Source organism: Euleptes europaea, chromosome 8 (genome assembly GCF_029931775.1).
Source record: "Euleptes europaea isolate rEulEur1 chromosome 8, rEulEur1.hap1, whole genome shotgun sequence".
NCBI classification, from domain to species: domain Eukaryota; kingdom Metazoa; phylum Chordata; class Lepidosauria; order Squamata; family Sphaerodactylidae; genus Euleptes; species Euleptes europaea.
Window position 1 is genome coordinate 15,956,594 of NC_079319.1, and position 23,598 is coordinate 15,980,191.

The 23,598-nt window shown below is 44.0% G+C and overlaps 1 protein-coding gene across 1 annotated transcript; it reads left to right on the forward strand.

Annotated features, from left to right (window-relative positions):
- Positions 1-2,126: 2,126 nt before the first annotated feature.
- On the forward strand, positions 2,127-22,957 carry TNFRSF11B (TNF receptor superfamily member 11b). The gene is made up of 5 exons (XM_056854688.1): positions 2,127-2,213; positions 12,856-13,225; positions 20,508-20,678; positions 21,465-21,689; positions 22,540-22,957. The coding sequence occupies exons 1-5, from the start codon at positions 2,184-2,186 to the stop codon at positions 22,926-22,928; spliced, it is 1,185 nt and encodes a 394-aa protein (XP_056710666.1). The 5' UTR covers positions 2,127-2,183; the 3' UTR covers positions 22,929-22,957.
- The last annotated feature ends 641 nt before the right edge of the window (positions 22,958-23,598 follow it).

Below are 23,598 nucleotides of genomic sequence, written 5' to 3' on the forward strand. Positions count from 1 at the left end.
GAGATTGTAAGCCGGTTTGATTCTCCTTAAAGAGGTAGAGAAAGTCGGCATATAAAAACCAACTCCTCTTCTTCTTCTTCTTCTTCTTCTCTTCTTCTTCTTCTTCTTCTTCTTCTTCTTCTTCTTCTTCTTCTTCAGTTAGAGCGGTTCCTCAGTGGAACAGGCTTCCTCGGGAGGTGGAGAGCCCTCCTTCCCTGGAGGTTTTTAAGCAGAGGCTGGATGGCCATCTGTCAGCAATGCTGATTCTATGAACTTGGGCAGTTCATGGGAGCGGGGCATCTTGGCCATCTTCTGGGCACTGGGGGTGTGTGGGGGAGGTAGCTGTGAGTTTCCTGCATTGTGCAGGGGGTTGGACTAGATGACCCTGGTGGTCCCTTCCAACGCTAGGATTCTATGTATTCACTTTTAAAATCTACACAGATTTTTAAAATTAAAACATTGCTCTAAGAATTTGCAGAGAGATGTATGTGGGAGGGTTATGGGGGAGGGGAAGGTTATGGGAGGGTGCAGCATCGTGGCAGAAAAATGTTTAACAAATGCAGCCTAATGTACTTACCTAGAGTGTAGCTCTAGGAATGGTCAGAAACGCCATGGTTTTACCATAGAGTTTCCAGCAATTCCTAGAACTTCCCTTTGTCACTTCCAGTAAGAACTTCTGGCAATTACACAAAGCTGCATTTAAAAAAAAATTCTGCCACCACTGCTTTGAGTGGCTGTGGGCAAAGGGACCTGGGGGCATGGAATCCCCCACCCCCACTGGGGGCTTGGCAGCCCTAGGTATCTTGGTAATGGCATTTGCACTAGCCAGTTGCTACTCAGCTTTCCCCCAGCTCAAACCAGGGGGAAAATGGTGAAACTGTCCTCCACCACACACATACTGTGCTGCAGAACAGATTGTTTATTTGGGGAGTTGCAACAGCACCATCAAATAGCCTCCATCGCTTTTCTAGTGTTACATCTGTCTTCACTCTTACTGTATCTCATTTCATTTCCCCTTCCGTGAGCAGGGGATGATTAATGGTGCCTGGTACATAGGGTTGCCAGGTCCCTCTTCGCCACCGGCGGGAGGTTTTTGGGGTGGAGCCTGAGGAGGGAGGGTTTTGGGGAGGGACTTCAATGCCATAGAGGCCAATTGCCAAAGCGGCCATGTTCTCCAGGGGAACTGATCCCTATCGGCTGGAGATCAGTTGTAATAGCGGGAGATCTCCACCTATTACCTGGAGGTTGGCAACCCTACTGGTACAGGAGTACAGTGCAAGCGAATGCAGCTGAGAAACATGTCAAAAGCATCCATGAAAATAATGATAAGTTTACAATTCCACCCCCCAAAAGTCGGTAATAGGCATGTCTCATTTCTGCTTTATGCTGACGATCTAGCTATATTTTCAAGAACTCCAGTTGGCATAAGAAGAGCTCTGCGTGCTTTAAACTTGTATTGCCAAGAAAATCAGGTAGTGATTAACGTGGATAAGACCAATATTATGGTCTGTGCAAGGAACCCAAAGCAATATAGGTGGAGAATTAATCAAAGGGATTTTGAGCAGGTATAGCAGTATAAATATCCAGGGGTGATAAGTTTGCAAGCTGTAGGAACAATGTAGGACACAGTGTAGGAACAGGTAGAAAATACTGAAAAGAGATCACAAAGAGGAAAAGTACTCTGTTTCAACTCTAGTTTAAGGCCGGGGCAGAGTATTTTTGGTTTTTATTTTAAAGGGATCCCGAGCAGGGGCTTGGAAGACTCAGTATCAGTGGGCTATTTTTATGCCTTTGTTTCTATAACAGGCGGGCTGCAAATAACTCAGCCTCCTTCTCCTGGAGGTGAGTCGGCTTTAGACTCCCCCTCTCTGCCCAAAAGACAGACAGTAATTAGTTAACCCTCCACTTGACCGGATCCTGTGTCCCCCACACCTTCAGCCTGTGGTTAAACAGCTCTGAAAGAAGTGGCCTGAAATCACCAACCTCTAGAAGTTCCTTTTTTTAAAAAAAAGGGAAAAAAAAGTGAAATTGTTCACTCTGGGGAGGGCTTTAGCCCAGCGCTTCCTGTTGTACCCACCGCAGATAGGTATATAAACGGGATTTTAATGTGCCTGAGCAGTGATAGCCAAGCTGCTGCAGGACTGGAGCGCTTCCTAACTGCCTGGTTGCCTTCCCAGAGCCCTGAGGTTTTCAAAGCAACCACAATGAACAAGTTCCTCTGCTGCACGCTTGTGGTAAGTCCTCGCCCAGAGACAAATGATTTCTTTGGAACTGACAAGATCAGACTGCCGATAGACTTCTCTCTGTCTCTCCGCTTGCTTTGGTTTTTCCTTGTCGGGTCTTTAGCAAGCAGGTTTGCTCCCTTTTTAGCATGATGGGGGTTGTACAGCCAGGCTTCGACAAGGAATGGAGTATTTCCAGTTTCAAGGGGGGTGGGATCATCAACCAGCCCCCTTTTTTAAGGTATTGGAATTGTTGAAATCTCGCAGCTCGGACCTCCAGTGTGGTGTAGTGGTGAAGAGCGTCGGACTCTAATCTGGAGAACCGGGGTTGATTCCCCACTCCTCCACAGGAGCGGCGGACTCTAATCAGGTGAACCGGGTTGGTTTCCCCACTCCTCCACATGAAGCCTGCTGGGTGACCTTGGGCTAGTTACAGCTCTCTCAGAACTCTCTCAGCCCCATCTACAAGGTGCCGGTTGTGGTGGTGCGGGGGGGGGGGGGAGGGAAGGTGATTGTAAGTAGCGTTGAGACTCCTTAAAGGTAAAGAAATAGCGGGGTATAAAAACCAACTCTTCTTCTTCCACATGATGGTACCAATTTCATTGCAAATGTTACTGTCTTTCTTATACTGTCGGTGAGAGACAAGGCTAATAAGGGACAGGAACTGGGATTGGACTGAGTTGTGTCGTTGTCTCTGAATTTCCCCTAACTTCCCCGAAGCTGCCTTTCACCAAGTCAAACCATTGATCCATCTAGTCCAGTATTGACTCTAACTGTCCTTGGCTCTTCAGGGTCTGGGGCAGAAGGCTTTCCCAGCCTTGTGATTCTTTCAGTGGAGACTTCAGGAGCTGAGCTTGGGATCTTCTGCTCTGCCACTGAGCTATGGAACCAGCATGGTGTAGTGGTTAAGGGCGGTGGTTTGGAGCGGGGGACTCTGATTTGGAGAACCGGGTTTGATTCCCCCACTCCTCCACATGAGCGGCGACACTAATCTGGTGAACTGGATTTATTTCACCACTCCTACACATGAAACCAGCTGGGTGACCTTGGGATAGTCACAGCTCTCTCAGCCCCACCTACCTCACAGGGTGTCTGTTGTGGGGAGGGGAAGGGAAGGAGATTGTAAGCCTGTTTGATTCTGCCTTAAGTAGTAGAGAAAGTCGGCATATAAAAACCAACTCTTCTCCTTCTCCTTCTCCTTTTTCTCCTTCTATAAATGTTGTAAATCGGGTGTGCTGTGACCTGACTCTTCTGTAACCACAATCACGATTCTTCGACTCTGATTTTCAACAATTAAAAGGGTCATGATCCAATTCTTTGTGTGGATCCTAGTGCATGTGCATGCTGTCCCATGTTGGAAAAATCTCCACTTGAGAGCCACCGTGCTGTAGTGGTTAAGAGTGGTGGTTTGGAGAATTGGAGTCTGATCTGGAGAACTGGGGGAATGGGTTTGATTCCCCCACTCCTCCACATGAGCGGTGGAGGCTAATCTGGTGAACCAAGTTGTTTTCCCCACTCTGACACATGAAGCCAGCTGGGTGGCCTTGGGCTAGTCACATCTCTCTTGGGGTGTCTGTTGTGGGGAGGGGAAGGGAAGGTGATTGTAAGTCGGTTTGATCCTTTCTTAAGTGGTAGGGAAAGTCGGCATATACAAAACCAACTCTTCTTCTCCTTCTCCTCCCCCTCATCTTGCCTCCTCCTCGTCTTGCCTCCTGGAAGTGATATTCAGGGGTTTACCACCTCTGAATGTGGAGGTTCCCTTTAGTGTTTCCTCCGTTCTTTGTAACTTACAGAGTAAGGGGAACAAGGATCAATTTCTTTAAATCATATCTTACCCCAAGGAAAAGGCAAGCTATACGTCAAAATCTACTAATAAGTGTTGAAATTGGACTTAGAAGACTAACAGAAAATCTTTACCATGTGACTAATAAACACGCTTCTTTGCATATATATAATCAACATATCTCATCTTGGAAAGAGGGGGGGAACTGATGAAATGCTTTTCAATGCTTGTTTTGGCTTGTAAGTTTTGTTTCCTGTGCTCAATTGCTGGATTGTGCATTGATTGAATTATGGATGGCATTCATATAGAAATGACTGGAACAAGAAGTCTTTTCGGTTCTCTGTTTTCATATGGTCTGTATTTTCTGGATATAATCCAGTGTATGGATTTCCTGTTGAAAAGAATAAACTTCTTTGTGGATTCCACATGTTTTAATAGTGATCAGGGTGGATTCAACCAGCTTTTCCACTAATAAAAATGGGATGAAAGATCCCCTTTGACCACCCCAAAAGGAGATGCTAAGCATCTTGGCACCAGCATGAACCACAGCCATGTCAGACAACAGCTGTAGTAAACCAGGGAGTTGGGTGAGACTGAATGAAAACAAGCTGGAGCGTGTCCAGAGGAAGGCAACAAAGATGGTGAGAGGTCTGGAGACCAAGTCCTATGAGGAAAGGTTGAAGGAGCTGGGTATATTTAGCCTGAAGAGGAGAAGACTGAGAGGTGATATGATAATCATCTTCAAGTACTTGAAGGGCTGTCATATAGAGGAGGGTGCTGAGTTGTTTTCTGTTGCCCCAGAAGGTCGGACCAGAACCAACAGGTTGAAATTAGATCAAAAGAGTTTCCGTCTAAACATTAGGAAGAACTTTCTAACAGTTAGAGCTGTTCCTCAGTGGAACACGCTTCCTCAGGAGGTGGTGAGCTCTCCTTCCCTGGAGGTTTTTAAACAGAGGCTAGATGGGCATCTGTCAGCAATGCTGATTCTGTGACCTTGGACAGATCATGAGAGGGAGGGCATCTTGGCCATCTTCTGGGCATGGTCACTGGGGATGGGGGGGGGAGGTAGTTGTGAATTTCCTCATTATGCAGGGGGTTGGACTAGATGACCCTGGTGGTCCCTTCCAACTCTATGATACTATGGTGGGATCCAAACCCTAGGCATGCTTCTAGGACTGAAAGACCCCCCTAAAGATTGGCTCTTCACATCAGTGGATGAAACAATATGCAATCCACCTGTAATATGGACAGATATAGGGATCAAGCATGTTGGACGGGACCTGTTGAAAGACATTATCACTGTTTATATCCCCTTGGTTCGAATGAGATCTTTCAGTACGTGCTCAATTTAAAGTGCTTACATTTAGCTGCATTGTGCCTGTTATTTTTAATATCTATTCTGAAGAGTCACGGTGCAATCTGTAGGGACCTGTTCTTTTGTAAATTCCAGTCGCATGAATGGAAAATGGGCAGGGCACTGTTGTATTAAACACTCCCACAACATCTACGTATTTTATGAATGGATTTCCAGTGGCATCCTGTTAATGAACTGCCTACCGCAGGGTCATTTTTGAGTCAACCATTTTCATGGGAAGGCCATTCATTAATGAAGTGCCACCAGAAATTCTTTCATCAGACAATTCCATATTGTGTGAGAGCTTACACCTCGCAGAGTGGTAAGCTGCAGTCCAAGCTCTGCTCACAACCTGAGTTCGATCCCGACGGAAGTCGGTTTCAGGTAGCCAGCTCAAGGTTGACTTAGCCTTCCATCCTTCCGAGGTCGGTAAAATGAGTACCCAGCTTGCTGGGGGTAAAGGGAAGATGACTGGGGAAGGCACTGGCAAACCACCCCGTAAACAGTCTGCCTAGTAAATGTCAGGATGTGACGTCATCCCATGGGTCAGGAATGACCCAGTGCTTGCACTTTACTTTATAACTTATACAATTACAAGAATTAGCAGCCTGGCTCCATCTCTTCGCTGTTTAGACATCAGGCAAAAAGTCTTGGATGCAGCTGATTTTATATGGTTTCATTCATTATTGATATTTAAATGTTTTTTATTTGCATTGTTCAAATGTGAGTCCATTAGCACCTTAAAGACTAAAAGGATTTCCCGGGTATAAGTTTTCAAGAGTCAAAACTCCTTACATCAGATATGAGGAAGGGAAGCTTTGACTCTCGAAAGCTTATACCCTGGAAATCTAGTTTGTCTGTAAGTTGCTACTGGACTCATATCAGATTCTTCTACTGAAGACCAACACTGCTACCTACCTGAAACATTGTTCAAATTGTTAATTAACCTTTGTAAACCACCTTGAATATTTGCATGGAAGAGCAGGCTGAAAATGGTTTAATAAGTAAATAAATCTTCAGCACGGCTGCCATAACATAAAAATTGTCCCTAATGTACAGTCTGATTTGTTTTTCTTTGATTTGAGGAAGCTTTTTGTGTTGGTTGTTACATTTGCTTGCTAAAAAAAAAAAAAAAAATACAGCCCTAATGTAGTTGGAAGGTGTATTTGCCAGAGATTGTTAATGGTTTTAGAACAGCTTTTCTCTTTCTTATGCTTTATACCTGAAATCCGATGCCCCAAAACAAAACATTTCTAGTAGTGTACATTGCACTCCTGTAAAAATAGTAAAGATGCATTTCCTTCTACATTGTAAAGCCAGCTCGGGAAACACATTCAATTCCCTCAAGAGCATTGGGTCTCCGTGTGTTGTCATTTCCCTCAGCTGAGGAGTGGGTGGATTCTTAAGCATGGGGATTCCCTCAAACCCTTGTCAACTCGGCACTATCTTCATAGGGCATTGTGAACAAAGTTCAGTGGTAGAGCAGGCAGCCATAGGGAAATGATGACCTCCTTCCCAAAGTCGATTAAACTGAGGCTATCTGAGTCATACGAACATAAGAAAGGCCCTGCTGGATCAGACCAAGGCCCATCAAGTCCAGCAGTCTATTCACACAGTGGCCGACCTGGTGCCTCTAGGAAGCCCCCAAACAAGACGACTGCAGCAGCATTATCCTGCCTGTGGTCCACAGCACCCAATATAATAGGCATGCTCCTCTGATCCTGGAGAGAATAGGTATGCCTCATGACTATTATCCAATTTTACTAGTAGCCATGAATACCCCTCTCCTCCATTAACATGTCCACTGCCCTCTAAAAGCCTTCCAAGTTGGCAGCCATCAGCATATCCTGGGGCAGGGAGTTCCACAGGGAGTCCCCCTACATTTAAAGTTTGAAGCTACGCTTCATTTTTAAATTGAGGTATTCATAGCTTTATATGGTTCAACCCCAAAAGCATGTGAACATGAGTGCAATCCTGAGCATGTGCAGATATACCTTAATAATTAAACACACATTATATTATCCTCATATTCTCCCCCTAGCCCAGGTTCTGGCAATCAGATGTGCTCTGTGACTTCTGTAGTCAGAACTCAAGTCCCAAGGGTCAAGTAACAATGTCTGTGTGTGAAGTGCTGTCAAGTCACAGCCAACTTATGGCGATCCCTTTTGGGGTTTTCATGGCAAGAGACTAAGAGAGGTGGTTTGCCAGTGCCTTCCTCTGCACAGCAACCCTGGACTTCCTTGGTGGTCTCCCATCCAAATACTAACCAGGACTGACCCTGCTTAGCTTCTGAGATCTGACGAGATCAGGCTAGCCTGGGCCATCCAGGTCAGGGCCAAGTAACAATACAATCAAACAAATGCCTGGGGACAGGCAAATCAGAATGCTTTAATCTGGTACCTGAAGATAAGAAGATCAAGGACGAGGGGGGCAGGTGGGATGAGTGTGTTCCTCGTGCCAGAAGAAAAAAATGCTCTCTTTGAGGTAGCCATTCATCTCACTTCTGAAGATGGGGTCACATCAACATGGGCCTCAGCAGATAGTCAGACAGATTCATATGGGAGCATAGCCAGTATCTTCCACTTTGATTCTGGTCCATGGCAGAATTCATCTCCCATGATTCTGAATATATCCGTAAAAACTGGCCATTTTACAATCACAGATGCTAGACTGGAGCAAGGACAGGTTGTGTGCTACCCTTTGCTCTCTGGATAGACACCGTGTTGAAAGGGACATCAGGGGAAATAACTGAAACGGAAGTTAGCTGACAAAATTTTTCATGGATCCTTAGGACTCGCAACATCATCTAGTGGATAAAAGGTTGAATGTGAATCAGAAATGGATTATTAGGCACGGTCGCGAGGAATCGGCTACAGCTTGCCCCTCTATGTACGAGGAATCTCAGCTCCTTAAACCCAAGCACTATACTCCTATAAATGTCTACTCTGACCCTACGCATGTCTGCTCTGAAGTACATCCTGCTGTATGTAATGGGACTTACTCCAAAGTAAGAGTGTATTAGACTGTAGGCTGGTTTCTCAATGTACTAGTGAAAACTGTCTTCTCTCCCCATTCATACTTAGAGGCTCCACTCCCCCCCCCCTTTGTCATTATGGCAATCCCGATTATATAGCATTGTAGCTCAGATTACAATCTGTGAACTAGCCCTGTGAACTAGTCGATTAGTCCCAACACCAATATGATGGCCAAACTCTAGATCTAGTTCATGTGGGTCTTTGAAGACACTGACTGGTATCTTGTATTTCTGCCCAGAATCTAAATGGGAAGCTATTAAATAAATACATTTTAGGAAAAATCACAGTCAAAGGACCGTTGCACGCTGTGTGGATGAGAAGATTTGTTCAGGTCCCACCTACATGAGTGTCGTTTTCCTTGCTGTAAGTCCCCATGGCTGCCAAACTCTCCTAGGGTTTTAAAAATATGTATTTTTGAAAAAAAAAAAGCTAATTGACATATTACTATAGCATTAAGCTACATATGACAAGGGTGTGACAATCAGAAAGAGAATTGGATGAGATTCAGTGAAAAAGTTGGCTGGATCTACCCTATTGTTTCTTAATACCTGAATGGGAGCAAATGGCAGGGGCGGGTCATCAATGAACTCCATGTCATTTATGTAAGTGCCCACTTGGTAGTCACTAGCTGGACTGACCTGGATGAGCCAGCGTGGTGTAGTGGTTAAGAGCTGTGGTTAGGAGCGGCGGACTCTAATCTGGAGAACTGGGTTTGATTCCCCACTCCTCCACATGAGCGGTGGAGGCTAATCTGGTGAGCTGGGTTTGTTTCCCCACTCCTACACATTAAGCCAGCTGGGTGACCTTGGGCTAGTCACAGCTCTCTTAGAGCTCTCTCAGCCCTACCTACCTCACAGGGTGTCTGTTGTGGGGAGGGGAAGGAAAGGTGATTGTAAGCCAGTCTGATACTTCCTTAAGTGGTAGAGAAAATCGGTATATAAAAACCAACTCTTCTTCTTTTTCTAGCCTGATCTCATCAGGTCTCAGAAGCTAAACCAGTTTAGCCCTAGTTACTATTTGGATGTTGAAGAAGAGTTGGTGTTTATACCCTGCTTTTCTCTACCATAAGGAGTCTCAAAGTGGCTTACAATCCCCTCCCCTCCCCCACAACAGGCACCTTGTGTGGTGGATGAGGCTGAGAAAGTTCTAAGAGAACTGTGACTAGCCCAAGGTCACCCAGCAGGCTACATATGGAGGAACGGGTGAAACAACCCGGTTCACCAGATTAGAGCCTGCCGTGCTTATGTACTACACCACGCTGGTTTAACCACCACACCATGCTACCTCCGATGGGAGACCACCAAAGAAGTCTAGGGGTGCTATACAGAGGAAGGCAATGGCAAACCACCTCTGTTAATCTTTTGCCTTGAAGGCCCTATGGGGTTGCCATAAGTGGGCTGCATCTTGACAACATTTCACACAAACACACACACACAGCCGCACTTGATGGGTTTTGATCTGAATGTAAATTACGTTCTTGTACAAAAGCAAACAGCAGAAGGCAAAAGATTTCACTTTGGATCCCCTCCAGACATTGGCAGAGGTTTCCAAAAGAAAAACAGCCTTGCAGGATGTGTTTGGAATTCAAAACAGAGGCTGCTTTATCTGTTTCAGTGAATTCAAACATTCTTCTGTGGTCTATATGAAACCTCAAAGGCTAAGACATAGAATAATATTTTGATAGGCTGAAAAACTAGTTTCTTCACTTACATAAGAGTGTGACAGAAGGAAAAGAAGCTCGAAGGAATTTGAGCTGTTATTTGCACTGTCTTCTAATTGCTTGTGTTTCATGGGGGGGGGGAGATTTAGAGCAAACGGCCATTTGAAGATTACAGAACAGGTGGGGAATAATTTTATTTCCCTTTTACATTTCTCTTCTGGAAAAAAAATTAGAGGCTGCACAAACCTCCTTATTTTTTTTGAAAAGCATGAAAACATGTCAGTCGAAGAAGAAGAGTTGGTTTTTATACCCCGCTTTTCTCTACTCCATCCCTTCCTCTCCTCACAACTGGCACCTTGTGAGGTAGGTGGGGCTTAGAAAGTTCTGAAAGAATGGTGACTGGCCCAAGGTCACCCAGCAGGCTTCATGTGGAGGAGTGGTGAATCCAACCTGGTTCTCCAGGTTAGATTCCGCAGCTCTTAACCACTACACCACACTGGCTCTGGTATGTCCAAGCATATCTTTTTTTCACATAGCTTTTACTCTCTGTGAGTTCAACAGATGTGGGGAAATGCTAGAGATTATGTTCTCAGAGATCCCCTGACGAAGCTGCTCTTGAAGTTAGGGTTCCCAAACTCCAGGTACTAGCTGGAAATCTCCTGCTATTACAAGTGATCTCCAGCTGATAGACATCAATTCACCTGGAGAAAATGGCCGCTTTGGCAATTGGACTCTATGGCATTGAAGTCCCTCCCCTCCCCAAACCCCGCCCTCCTCAGGCCCTGCCCCCAAAAAAGAAGAAGAAAAAGACGAAGAGATGGTTTTTACCGTATATACCGACTTCCTCTACTACTTAAGGAAGAATCAAACCAGCTTACAATCTCCTTCCCTTCCCCTCCCCACAACAGACACCCTGTGAGGTAGGTGGGGCTGAGAGAGTGTGACTAGCCCAAGGTCACCCAGCTGGCTTCATGTGGAGGAGTGGGGAAACCAACCCAGTTCACCAGATCAGCGTTCACTGCTCATGTGGAGGAGTGGGGAATCAAACCTGGTTCTCCAGATCAGAGTCCATTGCTCTAAACCACCGCTGTTAACCACTACATCATGCTGACCACTAAACTTCCCTCCGGTGGCAAAGAGGGACCTGGAAACCCTACTTGAAGTGCATAGGGCTTTTTTGGGAGGTATCCATATAATAAATTTTCACCTTCCCCCATAGCCGTGGGCATTTGACCTTGCCTTGTTTTGTCTTGGGGACTGGAGCAGCCCTCTAGTTTTTTGTTCAAGAATTGCTTTTAACAGAAATTTCACTGCCGCATTGCATAGCCCGTCAGTGTTTTGCAGGCTGTATGATATTGCTGAAGGGTATTTGAAGGTCATTTTAATTCTGTCCTAGCTTCTCTCTTGAGAGGTGGTTGGCATGCCTCACAGCAAAGGTTTTCCAGCTTCCTGTCTTCAGAGAGCTATCCCTCCATTAACTGGTGTGCCAAAGAACTTCTGCACACCTGCCATGGAACCTGGTCTATTATTATACCGTACCTCAAATACTCTGTAGGAACACCCAGGTTGTATGGTATCTTCTGCCTTCACAACAGTACTTCTTAGGACTGCAATGTTAAGCACAGTTATATCTAAGTAAGTCCCATTGAACCCAACTGGACTTACTTCTAAGTACATTGCTATGTATGGGTGTGAAAGATGGACAATGAAGAAGGCTGATAGGAAGCAAGTAGATTCCTTTGAAATGTGGTGTTGGAGGAGAGTGTTACGGATACCACGGACTGCAAAATCATCATCATCATCATCATCCTCATCATTGGGTTATAGATCAAATCAAGCCGAAAATGAACCTAGAAGCTAAAATGACTAAACTGAGGCTGCCGTACTTTGGTCACATTATGAGAAGACAAGAGTCACTGGAAAAGATAACAATGCTAGGAAAAGTTGAAGGCAGCAGGAAAAGAGGAAGACCCAAGTTGAGTGGATTGACTCAATGAAGGAAGCCATGGCCCTCAATTTGCAAGACCTGAGCAAGGCTGTTAAAGATAGGATGTTTTGGAGGACATTGATTCATAGGGTCACCATGAGTCAGACGCGACTTGACGGCACTTAACCTACACACATACATCCTTAGGATTGCACTTTAAAAAAACAATTCAAGTCCATAGCACCTTAAAGACCAACAAGATTTCCAGGATATAAGCTTATATCTTGGAAAACTTGGAAAAATTTATGTATGGCTGTTTCCTTACGGCTTTGTCTTGATTACTTTTCCTCGCATGATTGTCTTCTCCAGTGACTCTTGTCTTCTCATGTGACCAAAGTATGATAGCCTCTGTTTAGTCATTTTAGCTTCTAGGGTCAGTTCAGGCTTGATTTGATCTATAACCCACTGATTTGTTTTTTTGGCAGTCCACAGTATCCGTAACACTCTCCTCCAACACCACATTTCAAAGGAATCTACTTTCTTCCTATCAGCTTTCTTCATTGTCCAGCTTTCACACGTGACCTAAGGATCTTATGTTTTTAAACAGGCAAACAGTTATATTATATTATATGGGCTCTCCTTTCTTACCAAGTGGTTCATTCATTATACTAACTAATAAACCAGCATGTTTTATTTAGATGTTTTTTTAGACGACTGTAAATTGGTAACTTACCTGTTTTACTTGTGCTGGTCATTGACTGTAATAAAATTTCTATTCTATTCTATGTTTTTAAAAATTCCAAAGTAAAATTAAAATGACCCTAAAGTATTATTTCTAGATGCCATCAGTTTATCTTAAAACAAAAAAAAAATTGTTTTGTATCTGTTCTATTAGTTGCTGGACATTTTTGTGAAATGGACTGTTCAGGAGACCGCTCCTCCCAAGCATCCCTATTATGACCGTAGAAGCAGACGCCAGTTGATGTGCGATCAGTGCCCTGCAGGGACTTACGTCCAAAAGCCCTGCACTGTGACATCACAGACCGTGTGTGCTCCATGCCCAGAAGGCTATTATGAAGATGACTGGAACTTCGATGACGAATGCTTCTACTGCAATGCCGTGTGCCAGGAGCTGCAGTTCGTGAGTCAAGAATGCACCAGCACCCAGAAGCGTATCTGCGAATGCGTCGAAGGGCGGTACTTCGAAATAGAATACTGCGCGAAGCACAGAAAATGCCCTCCAGGTTTTGGAGTTGTTGAGAAAGGTAGGTGTCCATTTTCAAGACCTGGGTTGAGTCATTTTAAGATGAGGCCCCTTCATAATCCTAAACTGTAGTTTACTTCTTTTATATACAAATCCAGCTCTGTTTGAACTGATGAAGAAGAAGAGTTGGCTTTTATATGGCAACTTTCTCTGCCACTTAAGGAAGAATCAAACCAGCTTACGATCACCTTCCCTTCCCCTCCCCACAACAGTCACCCTGTGAGATAGGTGGGGCTGAGAAAGCTGTAAGAGCTGTGACTAGCCCAAGGTCACCCAGCTGGCTTCATGTGGAGGAGTGGGGAATCAAACCCGGTTCTCCAGATCAGAGTCCAACACTCCAAACCACTGCTCTTAACCACTATACCACCCTGGCTCTCTAACTGTAAACAGATACTGGGCTGCTCACATGTGGTAAGGAAGAATCACTTTCAGGTTTTTCATCGGAAAAGAGTGAATTCTGGATTTATTGCAGAACATCCATGTGCCATGAAGGACTAACAGATGTATCCAGTAGCATCTTAGGGACCAAAAGATTTTGGGGTTTAAGCTTTGACCCTCCAAAGCTCATACCATGAAAATCTTGTTGGACTCTAAGGTATTACCGGACTCAATTCTAGCTCTTCCACTGCACACCAACACGGCTCCCCTCCTCAAAGTAATGAAAGTGTGCACGAAAGGGGTGAAACTGTGGTGCTCTGGAGGGGATGGCTAACTTTTGTGAACTTTGATCACGATGGGTAGCTGCGTTAGACTGTCTTTAGCAGGAGAAAAGAGCAAGAGTCCAGTAGCACCTTAAAGACCAACAACATTTCTGAAGTGAGCTGTGACTCACGAAAGCTCATACCCTGCCAAAATTTTGTTAGTCTTTAAGGTGCCACTGGACTCTTGCTCTTTTGTGAGCTTGTTTGCAGGAATGGTTATTGAGTCTTGTAAGCAGACCTTGAGGAGCCCCGTGGCGCAGAGTGGTAGGCTGCAGTACTGCAGTCCAAGCTCTGCTCACGACCTGAGTTCGATTCTGATGGAAGTTGGTTTCAGGTAGCCGGCTCACGGTTGACTCAGCCTTCCATCCTTCCGAGGTCGGTAAAATGAGTACCCAGCTTGCTGGGGGTAAAGGGAAGATGACTGGGGAAGGCACTGGCAAACCACCCCGTAAACAAAGTCTGCCTAGTAATCGTCGGGATGTGACATCACCCCATGGGTCAGGAATGACCCGGTGCTTGCACAGGGGACCTTTACCTTTAAGCAGACCTGGCCAATTGTGACCCGCCAACCCCAAACCTCACATCCACCATGTAGCTCTGCTATGGGCTCAGTAAGCCTTCTGTTTTTGCTGCCTGTGCAGAAAACCAAAACACTATTGTGAAGCTTAAAGTTCACGGAAACGATTGTGCCCGGAAGAAACTGACAGGTCGTAAATTTATTGCAAAGCTTGTGGGAAAAAAGAGTCGCTGTCCTCCTCACATCTCCCTGGACCGTTGCCAAAAGTAATGTTGCTCAGCATGGCAAAATGTTCTGCTCTTACTGTAATGGGTAATTTAATGGCGGCAGCAAATTGCATTCTAATGAGAAACATGATGGATTGTACTCTTTTACAGGGACATTATCTGGGATGCAGTATTTATGGGTTATAACTAATAACATTTTTCATTTGGAAGAATGCCGTTTCAAGCCTCTGTGCGCCTTGACAAACAGCAGAAGTGTTAACTGATACAGCACCCGGAGAGTAATTATAACAATATTAGTGTAGCAGAAGAGTCATAGCAAATGTCTGGCAGTAATTAATTACCAGTGTCATAAATGGATGCTCGTAGAGAAGCCATTATCAATATATGAAAAAGCAGCCGACTATTTCTTTGCTAGACAAGCTCATAATACGTTGCATTTCTAGAAGGGAGAAAGACTATAGGAATGGTGTGTTTTTCTTTAAAGGCTGTGTTTTGCCGTGACAGAAATCCAACCCAGTCACTGAAAAACACTTTTAAATATTTTTTTAAAGTTGAGTTTCCATCTACAATATATATATATATATATATATATATATATATATATATATATATATATATATATATATATATATATATATATATATATATATATATATATATATACACACACATACACACACACACACACACACACACACACATACACACATCATCTCACAAATGATACAGTCCAGACTGATGCTATAACATAGTTGGGATGAGGAGAATTGCGAGCAACCGTTCTGTCAAGATTCGCAGCCTCCTGACGCACTTTCACATAGCACTATTTTTTCATCTATCCTAATACTGAAAGAAATATTAGCTTATAAATAGCTAGAATGGTGTTTCTGGGAGAATTCTCATAATTCAGTTTTTAAAAATGCAAAATGCATCAACAAACTGCATTCAAATACGAAATAAAATATTTTAGCCAAGGAGCATTTCTGATATGAAATACAAGGATATTTACATGAAGCCAAACTGTATTTCCAACATAAAATATTAAATGCATCCCTTTGATAATGACTTATTCATGTAAGTTATATAGTTTCACAAAGTTAAGTCCTTGTAAAGAAGTAAAATAAAGAAGGCATGTTTCTTTAGATAATACAAATGGGGGGAAAGCTACAATTCATTGAACTTTCTCTGAACAAATGTCTACAGGAATACCTGGATTCAGCCTTCACAGTAACAATAGCCTCTTTGAGGGACCATTTTGAAGTATCTGTGATGGAGATACATCATTTTCTAGTCAGTAAGATCTCACCTCTTTGATTGATCAATCATACTGGCATATGGACAGGAGTAGACATTTGTATTATACTTGCTGAATAACTTACCTGCTGACATTCAGCATTCCAAGATAATGCTGTTCATTATTTACACAATTCCTGAGCTGTCGGTGGCCGGGGACCGTGGAGAGGAGGTGCTGCTGCGGCACCTCCGACCTAACCCATTTCCCAGGTGCCAAAAGCTCAAAAAAAAAAAAAAAAGAAGCCTTTTAAAGGTTATTTAAATTTTAAATGGGGCTTTTTGCCCCATAGAGAACAGCGAGGCTGCGCCTGCTAAAAAGGAGATGCAGCACTGCCGTTCTCGTCGCCAGCATCCCCCTGGCATGCCCCTGGGGATGCAGGAATGCCCCCTGGAACGCTGGCGTGGGACTTTATGCTGGTGGGACACCGGAGAAAGGCCCCGTCGGCATCCCAGGGTGGCACTGCTGCGGCAGCAATGGGAGACTGGCGTCCGGGCCTCCCCGCCAGCGTTGGGGCCACTTACATTGTATGTGGCATATGAGGAAGTCAAATAAATTAAGAAGTCCCAAAATAGGATCAGTAAGAATGACCCAAAGTTGTCCATTGCAAATCAAGCAGTTAGGAGCATGAAGTCTGAAGTAGAGTTACCAGGTCCCCCTTCGCCACCAGCGGGAGCTTTCTTGTGGTGGGGCTGGTGGGGTGATGGGTGCTAGAGCATCCCCATCACTTCTGGGATAAACCCAGAAGTGACGTTAATTGCCCCCCTTCAGCTTACCTGCTTCCGCTCACCGGCCAACTGAGGGGCGGCAGGCAGCCCCCTTAATTGGCGGGCAATTGCCCACCATTACCTGGTATCTGGCAACCCTAGTCTGAAGGTATATAATGAACACCGTGGGGGCCCAGAAAGAACTGCAGGAGGGAGGCTTCGAAGTATACTCATTGGAGAGGTACAATACTTGCCAAAGTTTCCCTTCAAAAAGGAACATGGGATTCCCCTCCTTTGCACAGCTCGAAGCGGGAGCATTCAGGCAGGGCGAGGCTGAATGGTTCTTGACAACAGTTCGATTTGAGTCCAGTAGCCCCTTAGAGACCGAGGGGAGCTTCAGGGTGTCAGCTTTTAAGAGTCAAAGGTCCTTTTGGCTGACATGAATGGAGCTTTGACTCTCAAGAGCTTATACCCTGAAGCTCCTGTTGGTCTGTAAGGTGCTATTGGACTTGAATCTAACTGTTCTACTGCAGACCAACACGTCTACCCTCTGAAATTTGTTCATGCTTCTGAAACTTATCTGTATATCTGACAAAGAGGGCTTTGAATCTCAAAAGTTCATACCCCCCCCCCAAATTGTGTTGGTCCCTAGGGTGCGTCTGGACTTGAATCTAGCTGCTCCATTTAGGGTTGCCAACCTCCAAGTAGTAGCTGGAGAGCTCCCGCTATTACAACTGATCTCCAGCCGGTAGAGATCAGTTCACCTGGAGAAAATGGCCGCTTCCGCAATTGGACTCTATGGCATTGAAGTCCCTCCCCTCTCCAAACCCCACCCTTCTAGGGCTCCGCCCCATAAACCTCCCGCCGGTGGCAAAGAGGGACCTGGCAACCCTAGCTCCACTGCAGACCAACACAGCTGTCCTTGGAAATTACCTGTAATCAGTATCTGCCAATGCAATTGCTTTATAGTATCCATTTAAGAAAATATTAATTCTACATTTGTTTTGTCTTATTACATATTACCATTATATTGGGGGGGGGATTATGTAAAAATCTAGCCAACCAAAAGAACAAGAATCGATATGTAATCTTCACTTGGTTACATTAATAAGCAATTGCTTACCTCTAAAATCTTTGGAAACTCATTTAGTGTATCCTGTAGCATAATTTATCTATAGATTCATACTTTCATTGCTGCATTAAATCTAAATCAATTAAATGCAAGCAAGGTGTTATTTACCACAGAAATGCACAAATGCACATAATGCCAAATTGATTGGGGGAAAGTAAGAAGTATTTGACTTCTACTACTTTTTATGTGTAGAAAGGGGAGCTGGGCTGAATAGATTTAAAGCAGGATTGCCAGATTAGTTGCTTCCAGTATGTCTGTGGCATGAAATACAGGTCACCAGGTGCCAGAGACATTTTGTGACTCCAGATGGGTGGCAGCAACAGAGGTGATTAAGTACCCCACAGGTTAGGTGGCACTCAATTGGCATGCCCCTGAGATGCGAACTTGGCAGCCCTAATTTAAGGGAAAGGAAGAATTTTGCTGAGTTATCAAAAAGACAGATTTCGATGACCTGACTGCACAGTGGGAAAAGACTTGGGAAGAATTCTTCACACACACAAAATCTGGAAAACTTGTTTCTGAATGTAGGGTTGCTCAACCTCCCGCTGAGGTCCCGTTCCTTTTCAGACCCACTCTCCCCAGACCCACTCTCTTCAGGCTCCACCCCCATATCTCCAGGAATTTCCCAATCTGGAGTTGGTAACCTTAAAGACAGCCACAGGGAGAAAAGCTGCTATGTATTCATTCTTCTATTCATTCATTCACTTTTTTAATATATACCTGTGTATATCCCACCTTTCAGCAGTTGTCAAGGCAATTTACAATACCACCATTTTAACCACGAGAATACACAAAATAAAATATAAAACCATGGGCTTCGATTCCACTGAAAATTTCTGCAAACAGAAGGCATTTCTGTCTGCAGAGTGTGACTTTTCTGCCTCCGCTTTCCCCCCGCTGCAGCCTTCAAAAATTCTGCTTGTGAGGGATAGGAGGCCCCCAGAAACAGCATGAGGAGGGATTCAGAGGTCAGCAGCAGGAAGAATTGGTAAAAATCCCCTCCTTGCTGTGATGAGCAGGATCAAAACCCACTGTATCCAAAACATTTAACTAACAAGTGCCAAAAAGACGTTAAAAGACCAGGATTTAGCATCAAAACCAGGATTAAAACACTCAGACCTAATAAAATCAGCAGAGCCCAAATGCCTAGTGAAAGAGTTTCTACCAATGTCATGGAACTCTGAAGGGCAGGCTCCAGATGCAGCGTAGGGGTGCAAATTTCAAAATCTTGGTGCAGCAAGTGAGGAACAGTTGATGTAGGCATGAGGGTAGATCAATATATATATATATATATATATGGTAATACATCATATAATTTTTTTAAAAGGTGATTCATAATTTTAAATATTCATAATTTTAAATATCAACTTATAATTTCCAAAACGCTTCTGTCAAAACAAAGCAAACTATACAAGGTTTCGTGATTTATCCTTGTTTCGCATATCAGCTTCATCAGAAGTTTTTTTTTAATAAAGTTTTACTGAGATATGCAGAACATTACAGAATATGTCAAAGTATACAAAGCACAAAGCACACTAAAACACAATATACAAAAAGAAAAAAGTGAAAGGAAAAAAAGAAAAAGTAGGACACAAAACACTACACAAAACCGACCTCCAACTCTCCTCACACAGAACAGACCACCATATACCCTATTTCTCTTATGAATAATTTTGATTTAATCTATTTTTACTTTAATTATCATTTAGCTACTTTCATCTTAGTCTACCATTTAATAAGTTTAGATTCTAAAACCCAAGGTCATTTTTTTATCCCTAAAATATTGATTTATACATACTGACCATACCTTCCAGTCTATATCAAAGTCGGAAACCCAACTATCTTCAATATATTTACTTAACTTGGCCATCTTGGCCAACTCCATAACTTTCTGATGCCATTAATGCACTGCGGCTACTTCTTCTATTCTCCATTTTCTCGCCCATACAATTCTTGCTGCTGTTGTAAATATCTAAGTATATCTCCCAACTGTTTTTTTAATGTCCTATCTAAGATACCCAGTAAATATATTTCTGGTTTGAGTGGAATTTTTACTCCCATAACTTTAGAAATTTCCTCGTGAATATTTTTCCGAAAAAAATTCGCTTTGCTACAACTCCACCATTGTTGGGAAAATGTTCCCACATCACTATGACATTTCCAACATTTTTCTATTCCTCTTTAATATTGAAGTAGTTTGTTCTTGAGGTATCCTGGCCTAAACTCTGGCAGCCATCCACTGTTTTCTAACTGCCTGAGCACAGTTGATCTTAGGCCTTCCAAATCAATGTATTAGGATAAACTCTGGATCCACTAGCGTTGCCAACTCAGTGTTGGTACCTGTTGTACGACTGCTACTTTTCTGTCTCCAGGGAGGAATTGAGCACTCAAATAATGTGATCTCCCAGTTGTGTTTTGAAGTAGATGGCTGTACCACATAATATTTCCGAAAGTGTGGTTTATCTCTTACAAAATCTGAGAAAGGGAAATTTTGAAAACATTAATCAATGAAGTGTTGCTGGGGCACAAATATTTTTCTTTAAAAGGTAACCTTCTGTAGATATACAAATCAAACAATTGTCTGAAGAATGGAAATCTGAATGCTTTTCAGTCCAGCCTTTGATGTCTTTTAAAGGGCATGAAATCTTTTAAGTGTTACACAGGAAGTCCTTGCAAAGTGTTTTTAACTTTGCTTTCTTTTTCTTAAGGAACCCCTTGGACCGACACTGTTTGCGAGAGGTGTCCAGAAGGCTATTTTTCCAATGAATTTTCAACCTCAGCACCCTGCCGAAAAGTCGAGCCACGGAGTGGAGATGCGAAACAGGACAATGTGTGGCACGGAGAAGAAACCAACAAATCAGATCAGCAATGTGAAATTGGTGTGTATGAAATTTAAAAAGGGTAAAGCTAGTGAGGCCTGGCCAATGGCCCAGGCTAGACCTATCTAGTCAGGTCTCATCAGCTAACCTGGGTCAGCCCTGGTTAGTATTTGGATGGGAGACCACCAAGGAAGTTCAGGGCTGTTACACAGAGGCAGGCAATAGCAAACCACCACTGTTCATCTCCTGTTTTTAAAACTCCATTGAGTCATCATAAATTGGCTGAAACTTGACACTTTCAACACCCTTTCAAAAAACTAACTAGGCCTGACCTTGCTTAGCTTCTGAGATCAGATGAGTTCAGGTTATACCATGCTGCCTTCCCTCCCAATCCTCATCCTACTCATCCCAAAACAGAGCTCCTGATAAGTGGACTAGATGAGTATCCGAGCCATTTTTATCAAGATATTTTGCACATGTGGAGTTGTGGTACCATCACACTGAACCGCAGGGCTAGTGGCACACAGTTGCCAGACTAAAAGAATGCTGAGAATTTAAAACACTTTCTTTGATCTGCTTGGCATGCAGAAGGTCCCGGGTTCGATCTCTGACATCTCCAGTTAAAGGGACTAGGCAAGTAGGTGATGTGAAAGACCTCTGCCTGAGACCCTGGACAGCTGCTGCCGGTCTGAGTTGACAATACTGATTTTGATGGACCTTGATGGTCTGATTCAGTATAAGGCAGCTTCATGTGTTCATGTGATGAGGAACTAGTGCAGTTTGTGGGTAATTGGTCAAGTCCAGTCAAGTTTTGAAAACTCAGGTATATTTATGACTGTTTTTCAGATGTAACCTTATGTGAGGAGGCATTCTTCCGATTCGCAGTTCCTACCAAACTCACCCCCGACTGGCTGAACTCATTAACAGACAGCCTGCCAGGGAAGAATATCACCACGGAAGCCTTACAAAAGATTAAACAAAGGCACAGCCCGCAGGAACAGACCTTCCAGCTCCTGAAGTTATGGAAGCAGCAGAACAAAGACCACAGTGTGGTCATGAAAATTATACAAGGTATGACTTCACATTGCCGGACAGTAAAGCAACCCGACTCAGACTCAGAGCCAATTCACATGAGATGTTTGCCTCTGGCAATAACGTCCATCATGCCCAGATAGGCTGTGGCTGCAATCTGAAAGACACTTTCCTGAGAGCAAGCCCTGTTGGAAAAAAAAGGGATTTACCTCTGAGTAGATCTGCTTTCGATCTCTGGCTGTATCTGCCACTATGGCTCTAAAATCATGGATCCTAAACAAAGAATATAAGTTTGGGCAGTAATATGCAGAGACTTGCTGAGATTGTGATTTCAGAGGGTAGCCATGTTTAGGGTTGCCAAGCTCCAGGTACTAGCTGGAGATCTCCTGCTATTACAACTGATCTCCAGCCAATAGAGATCAATTCACCTGGAGAAAATGGCTAATTTGCCCTGGCTTTTTCCAAAGGACCCTGGGATTCATAGTTCTGCAAAGATTGCTAATAGAATCAGCAGCAGCACCATAACAGAACTATATTTCCTGGTGTTCTCTTCACCATTTTCAGTACGTAGGGTTAGGGTTGACAATCTCCAGGTACTAGCTGGAGATCTCCTGCTATTACAACTGATCTCCAGCGGATAGAGATAAATTCACCTGGAGAAAATGGCTGCTTTGGCAATTGGACTCTATGGCATTTAAGTCCCTCCCCTCCCCAAACCCCGCCCTCCTCAGGCTATGCCCCAAAAACATCCCGCTGGAGGGACCTGGCAACCCTACATAGGGTAGATTTGCAAAAAGTAACAAGTTTAAGCAAGGGCCTAAAACAACTGCATACTCGGAAGATTTTAATCCAAGATAAATGCCAATATCCTGCCTTTTGTCTTTTGTAGACATCGATCTTTGTGAGAACAGCGTCTTAAAGCAGATCGGCCACCTCCGCGTCACTCCTGAGCAGCTCAACATGCTGATGGAAAATTTACCAGGGGAAAAAGTTGGTAAAGAGGAGACTGAGCGCATTATGAAAGTGTGCCAGTCCACGGAACAGATTCCCAAGCTCCTCAACTTGTGGAGAATAAAAAACCGAGACCAAGACTCCATCAAAGGCCTGATGTATGGACTGAAGCACCTGAAGGCATACCACTTCCCCAAGACGACGCTTCAAGGCCTCCGGAAGGTGATCAAGTCCCTCCGCAGCGCCACCATGCAAAAATTATACCAAAAGCTTTTCTTAGAAATGCTGGGAAACCAGGCCCATTTGGTGAAAGGGAAATCGGTGTAGTTTCCCCTGTCTTCTCTTTCATCCTTCACTTGCTGCTAGTAGTAATAATTCAATCCGGGGAGGAAAATATGTTTTGCTGCATTAAGCTTATTTATATGTCTGACTGGGATGGCGGACAGCCATCCTAGACCTTTTGGATCAGTATTGTTATAACACTAAAATCTTGTTCTGGAATGCTTGTACATCCCAAAACTCCCAGTGAATTCAGTGGGTGTGCAACAACAAACAAATGCCAGAATAGGTTTGCACCTATAGTTGCTATTTATAGTCACTGAAATCTAGAATGTTACATATATTTATTAATTTAAATGTCAACATTATGAGACCAAAGGTCGAAACAGATGACAAGTTACTAAGCTAGGGTCTTAGCGGTTGGTCGGGCTGCCAACCTCCAGGTAATAGCAGAGATCAGTTCGGCTGGAGAAAATGGGCGAAAACGCACGGGCGCTTGAGCCTCCTTTCTTCCCTGTTCCAGCCAGGATCCAGCCAGGATCGAACGCACGTTCGTGCGTTCGATCCTGGCTGGATCCTGGCTGGAACAGGGAAGAAAGGAGGCTCAAGCGCCCGTGCGTTTTCGCCCAATGGCTGCTGTGGCAACTGGATTCTATGGCATTGAAGTCCCTCCCCTCCCCAAACCTCACCCTTTTCAGGCTCTGCCCCCAAAATCTCT